The sequence below is a fragment of the Helicoverpa zea genome, chromosome 24 (assembly GCF_022581195.2).
Source record: "Helicoverpa zea isolate HzStark_Cry1AcR chromosome 24, ilHelZeax1.1, whole genome shotgun sequence".
NCBI lineage: Eukaryota > Metazoa > Arthropoda > Insecta > Lepidoptera > Noctuidae > Helicoverpa > Helicoverpa zea.
Window position 1 is genome coordinate 8,979,459 of NC_061475.1, and position 8,740 is coordinate 8,988,198.

Below are 8,740 nucleotides of genomic sequence, written 5' to 3' on the forward strand. Positions count from 1 at the left end.
GGAATTGTATAAAGCCCCGTTATCATAATCTATTTTGACCTGATGAAGAATCGAAGAATTTATCTTAATGTTTTAACAGAAAACTGTATTTATAAATGTCGTGTATCTTTTTTTAATTGTTCCTTTACTAAAAACGTTTTATATTTATTTTCTTTGTTTTCCCGGACGACCTTGTATGTGTATTATGAAAACATTTCTATTTGTCACTAGGATGCTTTCGGAGAAGGTGGCTGGCCGCTGGAGTTCAGGGCGGCTGTGGCGAGGTTGCTGTCACAACATGCACCCAATGATAAAGAAGCACCTAGGACCACGGCTTTGCGTAAGTACATAAACCTCCATAGAACTGCGAATATCTATATTCTGTCCATCTGTTGATTTGCTTGCCACAGATAGAATTTTGATATACTTAAGCGCCACAAAAGCAATGTCGAATTCCTATCGACAGAATATTAGGAACGGTCGTTAGATATCAATTATCTTCTTACAACAAACTACAAAAGAAACAGAAATGTTTCATCGCAGAGAACACACATAGCATGAATTTCGAATAAATTATACTAGAAAACCTGCTAATAATCTGTCTGTCCTCTAGGTCTAAGCAATCAGCGGTTGGATCAGACTCTGTCAGAAACCATGGTGTTGGATCTCATCGTTCTAGTCGGATTTGTCGTTGTCAACAATCCACAATTACAGGTAAGCAATTACCAAACTCTTATTTAAATATGTTTCTATAATCATCAAACTTTGATTGATGAGGCTGATGAACTTAAAATAATCAAATATTTCAATAAAACGAACGGTTAGAGGTATTTGATAATCTCGGGTAAATAATCTTATAAGTTAAAAACAAAAAACGACAAGCGTAATAAAATTTTATAGGTACCGAAAATTAATTTGTCTCAAATGATCATTATCGCTCATTTAAATTCAATATACCAATAAATACTAATTTATGTATCAGGAAACATTACTACTAGTTGTCTAACACAATTTCTAATACTAATACTCTTGATCTCTATTGGCTGGTAGCTCCATTCGTTGATTAGAGACTGAATTTCGATATTAGCTCCATAATAAAATGTAGTTGTGTCTCGTGATTTTTCCCATGTAAATATAGCCTGTGTTACTCGGGTATGGCCTAGCTTCCCAACAGTCAAAAAAATTTTCAAATCGCTTTAACAGTTTCGGAGCCACATTACAGAGTTAATCCAATTCCAATTCGTGTAATTCGGGGAAAATTTACAATTCACAGCAATTCGTTCTTATGTACTTTTGTTATAAAGTAATCTGCGTATCCTCTGTTGGAAATCCAAATCTAAACAAAAAACGGATAGATATATTATAGAAATAACCACCACGCCATTTCTACCATGTTATCAGTATACACTGACCGTTTTATTCTCTAGTTCTCATGCGGGCGACACCTGCGCTTACACGTGTTACAAGACATCGGTTAACGTATTAACTTGTTGTTGTGTTACTAATAATTGATTTCTTTGACCTTCCGGTGTTGTAGTTTTTATGTATAACGTGACGATGTTCAAAGAATGTTGACTTCATTTAGTATTTTTTATTCTTGCATGTAACTTACGGGTAAAAGTTGCCATTTTTAGACACAGTGTCTTGAGAGAAAACGCTTAATTTTCTATTTTAAACTTAAACTTAAACTTCCAAAAAAGGAGGAGTTTGTCAATTCGAATGTTTGTTTATTTTAATTACGTGTCCGGTTTGAACCAACTTTATAGCAAAAGCAAGCCAAGTATATAGCAAAAGAAAACGGCTACAGAACATAATTGACCAAAGTTAATTTAATAAAAGTCTTCAACACTACCACCAACTTGAAACACCAAAAACTTTCTTTTCAAACTCATTACAAGACCACTTAGTTCCTTTTAAATTATTCTGCGAGGTCATTATGTTACTTTTGTCCTACGAAGTTCTCACGGACACAGGTGTCCGAAGAAACATCGGTAGGAGTCGCTCAAGGAAGTGTCCTAGGCCCATTACTGTAATTTATGCATGCATTAGGGTATTTTTTACTTGGGTCATAATTGATTTTATGAGTTGGAAGAAAAGTTAAGAAAGGTTTAAGTTTAGGGTGTGTGTTTTCTTAAAGTATGTGTTTGTATGACTATGTTGCCAATGATAAACATATAAATTTCGCAACGTTTCATGTCAAAATTATTTAAGTTTTATTTTGTGAGCGTTTGGCTAACGTTAACTGTTTCACCAGCTAGCAAAAAAACTTTTTATTGTATAAATGACTACACGATACACGACACAATATAAATGACAGATGCAGTTTCCAATAGATTACCAGCGATATGATAAGTAATTACATAATGTCATCTTTCTATTCATGACTTATGTATATTTTTCAAACCTATTTATATTTTTGATGTTCATAAGTGCTTGTAAAGGCCTAAATGAAATAAATGATTTGACTTTGAATTTATTAGCCACGACTTCATTAGTCTACCGTTTAGGAAATAAAAATGCCAAAAAGCGACTTACATTACTTGCCATTGCACCCACTAGCTCAAACTCATAAATTACAAAATTAGTTAGACACAGGTGTTACTCAGAGTCACAGTTGTTCAGCGAGGGCCTCTAGCACATTACCTTACTTTATAGTCGTGTCCACACGAATTCTTGATGTTTATACATTGTACATTATTGACAAGAGTTTGTCTTACCGAGGGTGGGTGCTTAATTCGAATGATGTGCGAATATGTTGGTTGTTATAAAAAATAGTCTTGTTTTCAGAAGGAGACTTAGAGAATCATTAAAAACATACATTATATTTAGACCTTTTTCAGTAATTCTCGGTCCGACCCACTACTTTCGTCATTTCGGTCCCTAAATGTATTTTTTGTTATCTTTATTATAATAACCAGTGACTGTTCACGTAGGAAACCATCTGTGACGGCTGGGGCGTGATCAAGACCCTCTGCACTCTGCCAGCTAACTGGCTGGTCTCCAAGACACACAGCCACTGCTTGCTGCCAACGTTGGTGGCTTTGTCTGAGCTGCCCGCAGCTGCTGCCGCTATAGCCTCTGAGCTTAGCATGACTGTGAGTATCATTTGCAGTTTCTTGAAATATTCCCTTTTTAATGTGATGCTCTTTCGCGGATACGTTTTGTGACAGCCTTAGTGGACAATAATGCGTCATTATTTTCAATTCAAAATTGTCATTACCTTTGATGTCCTCATCATCTATAGATTTTATTACGCTGGATTGACCATTTATTGTCAAGTTAACTTTTACCTAGTCATCAAGAGTATCAAGTTACCAAAATATCCATGTTTTATTCAAAGTACAGCCGGTCCTTAAAAAAAAACTCAAATGGCCATTTGACTTTCTCTTGTTTTACAATCATCGCCTAAAGGAGATGGCCAAATTTTCATAGTAAAAAAACCCAGAATCGACAGCAACGAAATGGGTACCAATGGGTTCATTATGATAGACCTTTGATGGTGCCAAAAAGTCAAGCCTGAAATCCATGGGGTATAGGAGCTATATCATATTTTCACAAAAATAGGTTATGTTGATTTTAAAGATTATTTACATAAAGGACCATAAAAAACAAGGTATACTAACATTATACATGTGAATAGTAATATCCCCATAGTTACAGAGTTTGCCTGGTAATTAAAAGGTCTTGAGTTTGACCCCCACCCATTGCACTATTCACATGAACCACTCCAGATACGATTAAGTACCGACCTTACCTACTTGAAGAGGTTTCCCTGTTATGCGTAAACTTCTGAACTGGCAAACGTTAGTAAAAAAAAAAAAAAAAAAGTATTTTTTTTAGCTTTTTAGTCACTATTCGCATAAGTGAAAAGTTCTCGTCAATGTGAATAATATAAGCCCAAACACGAGGTAGTTAATATTTACCATTGCCGAGACCCCTTTACCTTCTCTCTTCTCCATCATCAGGTCAGCTCTAAACCTTCACACGTGTATAGTGCTAACAGACATACACCTGAGTGTAAAGTTTTTACCTTATGCACAACTTCTAATGAACAGCAAACAGAAAAGTTAAGCTTTTTTATGTACTAAAATCTTAATAGGAAAAACCTTGTAAAAAGAGAATCCCATTGTTTTTAGATGATATGAAATACTTTTTGTAATCTACAAATTATACTGAATTCGACCATACATACGAAGTTTCTGTCGACTCTGGGTTTTTTTTTGGCCATCTCCTTAGCCATACCTACGAAATAAAACCATGATACAAACTTCTAAACAATATCCTGAACAATGTATTTCCCAGTAACAGCGAGAGAGAACCCAATTTGTTCGTCTGAATATTTGATGGAATTACTCTCGTCTCGTAACTCGGACACAGCTGCACTTGTAACTTTATGTAAGCAATGACTTCTGCTGTAAATGTTGGTACAGAAGGGTCGCTTAGTTACAAATATAGGTAATATTAAAATAGGAAGCATTAAGCAGGAGCCGTTTAGTCACGTTGTGTTGGTGATTGAAGGTAGGCACGAGCATTTCGTTCAACAAGTTCACTTTCATTTGTTTTATTTTTACTTGCAATGTAGAAAATGTATATGTTACTGTTGTTACAGCCTTTTTATCGTCCCACTGCTGGGCACAGGCCTCCTCTCACATGGAGAAGGATTGAGCATTAATCACCACGCTTGCTCAATGCGGGTTGGTGATTACAGACTTTATAGTCCAGGTTTCCTCAAGATGTTTTCCTTCACCTTTATATCAGCCATTGGTGTCTAAGATATACTTAGAAAGTACATACAAACTTAGAAAAGTTGCATTGGTACTTGCCTGACCTGGAATCGAACCCACGCCTTCATACTCGAGAGGTTGGTTCTTTACCCACTAGGCCACCAAGACTTTTTTTTCTTTTTTGAAAATGTATATGAAGGTTTGCCAATCATCAAGACTCTACAATTAATTCTCTCTGGCAATATCCATCCCCCAAGCCTTTTTCCCTACTATGTTGGGGTCGGCTTCCAGTCTAACCGGATGTACCAGTGCTTAGTTCTCTCTGGCAATAATGTTTTCTTAAATTAGATTATATTAAAATTGCATAAAAAGTATACTAAGCTATTACTAATAACCAATAGGCATTAATGAAGATATAAACTTTGCAATACTTATTTCACAATCGAATGCACCTTCTGTACTAACCATTCTTTGAGAGAGACCGATACAGGTGTCAACAGGGTTTACGACTCGTCCTTAATATACGGTTCATGTTAATATTACTGAAGATGATCATGAAATAAAATCGTGAACTTGTTCCGTCACTTGCTTTGACGGCGACATAATCTTAATTAAAAAAGGATTTCTAATTATCATAAAATTTTGCGTTATAGGCTGTTAAATACGAAATTAATTGGTGTTGATGCGAACCCTCGGAAATAGATTTTCTTAATAATGATAATATAAATAAATGATAATGACTTTGTACATGAATGCAAAGACTTAAAACAAACTGAATTATATTATAATCTTAATATAGTGATCAATTATGAGAGGATGAGAGGTATCACTTGAAGATAAACTTGAAAATAAATCACTTTAAAACATGGTTTTCCTAACAGATGCTGGACGAATACATGAAGAGCCCAGATGCACAACAAGTTAAACTGGTACAAGTGATCAAGCAAGGACGAGCGAAGAAAGGTAAGAATAACAAGGAAAAGTAGACTGAAAATACAAGAATGTGTTATAAAATGTATTAAACTAGCTAACAAAGACCCGAACGAGGTTGTAACTACCGAAGAATATAAACTTGGAAACTTCGACGATGAAGAATATGAACAAGCTATTGGTGGGTTAAGTAATAACCTAATTCTGAAAGCTGTTTTCCATCTAATGCAAGATTTAAATGAAGGCCTAAATTAGTATTAGACTTCAGAAGTTGATGTTTCTCTCATTCATAATCGATCAATCAATATAGGGTGTAAAGGTTTTGCTAATCAATCGAGATTTGGTGTGTTTGGTTTTGATTCGAATGATTGGATTGATTCGATTTTCATTTCATAGTTCATATTTGTGACGCTAATTAATCAATCAAGCTGCTAAGTACATAGTTTTATCTTTCAAAGAGTTTGGCGTTCTGAGATTTCAATTTGAAGTCTCATTTGAATTGTTTTAACTGTCTATTATTCTTTTGTTTTTATTTAAGTTTCATTGTAGTTGTGTACTTACTGTGTTTGTGTCATTTTCATTAGTTTCATTATCTGCTTCTCTTCTATTCAGGGTTATTATACTCCCTTTTGTGCCATTCATGTTTGTGCCAATTCTTGCTCATATCATTCTCTCTTGTTACTCTAATCAAGTCTTCTAGTTTTTTCTATCTAACATCGTAAAACCCTTTTATAAATGTGCTCGTGCATTTAGAATTCCTTCCTTCCTTCTTTCATTTGTAATCCAAAGTAGATCAATTTCTACTCATTAACCAAGTCTGTTGCATTTGCATCAATTTCATTCTGCATCTGTCTTTGTTAAACATTCCTTTTTCGCTTCATTCCATTTATTTCATGTCCAACGCACAACCTTCGGACGCTCAAAGTTAATTCGCTTCATTATATTAAGTCTAAATTAAAATATCATAAAAAAGCAAACTAGTCAAATATCTTGTAACTTAATTCGCAGTATTTTAGAATATTAGTACTCAATTGATTAGCATCACCAAAAATATCTTATAGTATGCACAGCCTATATGGCAACACCCAATATTTAAATAAAAATATTAGTCTTAGTTTTTACTAAAACAATATAGACGTTTTACGCCGAAACCTTTCAAGATACGAAAGGGCTAGGCAAATAAAGAATGTAGGTAGACGTTTATCTAGTGTTTGAGTAAATGCTTTCGACAATTATTATTGATATGTAGTTGGTAAAAAATTGTACACTTTTTGATGTGAGTCTATTTATCTATTTTTCTATGGTTGTAGACTAGAACTAGACAAAAAACTTCACCCTTCTTTGTAGCTGGGTAAAAATGTATTTCAACAAACTTTATAACGTATTGGATTTTATCCGTTGTGATTTTAAATCGTGGACGGTTTTCGTAGAAATTATTTTCTTCTTTTGTTATTTTAAAAGCAATGCATTTAGTTTTAAATTCATTATGGTTAGTGATATTACTTAATTATGATAAAATATTGTGTTCGCATCTATTTTTATTAATATACTAGTCAATGCCTGGCATCGTTCCAGTCTCTCTGTGTTTTAAAATAATTATGAAGTAAACATGACTGATTTCTCTTAGTTTATCTCATTAATTGTTGTTTTATGTGGTCTGTTTTTTAACTCCATACATTGTTTTCTTCGTAAACAAACTTATGTTTTACATTAACGTCTGACACGATTTTTGCAACTTTATTCTTGTTTTTCAAAGTACGAACACGATTTAAAATCTCAACTGTTACTTAAAAACTATGCTCTGTAAAATTACTTCTTAGGAATGGATAAAAAACGTGAGTGCTAAAAGAGTGCCTTGGGGGACACTCTTGTTGGACGGTTGTAAAACAAGGTATTCTAACGAATCTTTCATTTTAAAAGATTCGAATGCTGTGATAAATGAAAAAGAAAGGACGGAAATTATTCCCTCCTAAAAGAGAAGAGATTTTGTAACTGAAAACGGCTGAAAAGTTAATGTCAATGCTATCAAATGCTTATGTCAGTTCGACATCTAATATTTTGTTTTCTATTTTTTCCGATTTTTATTTTTGTGATAAATTTCTTTTTACTAACAGCCCGTTTGTATGTTTTACGATGGTTATACATATTATTATATACTTAACACTAACCATTGTAAAGAATTCGTGAACGATTTAACGTAAACTTAACAGTGATTTTAATTTAATAATTGTAATCGATTGTCTTTTGCTGGAATGTTCTTTATATTGTTAAGCTTGACACCATCTAACCATTTGCAGAATATAAAGCTGTTATTGAGAGAAACATTTTATTGTATAAGTTAAAACGTATTCTTATCTCCGCACATTTCAATATGAACAATGAGGTTATTTTCATAACGATAGCAAAATCTATAGTGTTGCCTTAAAACTGGCTTTACATCGTGGATTCTAAGCAATTGATATTCCAAAGCAAGAGACAGCACAGTTCACGAATTCATATCCAAATACAGACGGGTGTGAAACTGTGATTTTATATATATGTATATTTAATTTAAATATATCTCTTGCAAATGTAATATATGATTTTTTTGTTATTTTTAGTTAGCTACACGTGTTTAGTCTAATGTACTTTATCTGTGATTCCTTTTGTTTAGCGTAACTTTCGTGTAACTCATGTACGTCGAAATAAATATTTGTGTAACAATTTTTTTGGGTTTTCTTTCAAATATCCTACCTTAGTTAATTTTACCTTTAATATGGTTAGTGCCTCTACAATGTTATCGTAACAGTAGATATATTTCATGCTGCGATTTAGTCTTGTAAGGTAAGTAAAAGGTTCAATTTTATTAATAAAAACATCAAAATAGTTATTACCAATAACATTTACTACAACTACACTGCTAAACCTACATCAAACATAACCAAAATAAATAACCTAAAAATAAAATCCATTTGAAACAGACGCTATGAAAATGTATTTTTAACATCAATTTGTGAATGAGCTGCATTTGTTTTGATCGTAAATTGTAATATTACGTTCAAACACTCTGAAAGCTTTTTATATTTATCCCACAGCTGTACCCAGCACACTACAGACTAAATTGTAGG

General features: G+C 33.4%; 1 protein-coding gene across 1 annotated transcript in view; it reads left to right on the plus strand.

Moving 5' to 3' along the window:
* The window catches only part of LOC124642235 (S phase cyclin A-associated protein in the endoplasmic reticulum), a 65,983-nt gene extending 57,645 nt beyond the window's left edge, over nucleotides 1–8,338 (plus strand). Inside the window, exons 17-20 of the mRNA XM_047180571.1 lie at nucleotides 211–319; nucleotides 593–693; nucleotides 2,913–3,074; nucleotides 5,585–8,338. Of these exons, the coding sequence (XP_047036527.1) occupies nucleotides 211–319; nucleotides 593–693; nucleotides 2,913–3,074; nucleotides 5,585–5,689 (477 nt within the window). The 3' untranslated portion in view covers nucleotides 5,690–8,338. The remainder of the gene's footprint in view (nucleotides 1–210; nucleotides 320–592; nucleotides 694–2,912; nucleotides 3,075–5,584) is intronic.
* The last annotated feature ends 402 nt before the right edge of the window (nucleotides 8,339–8,740 follow it).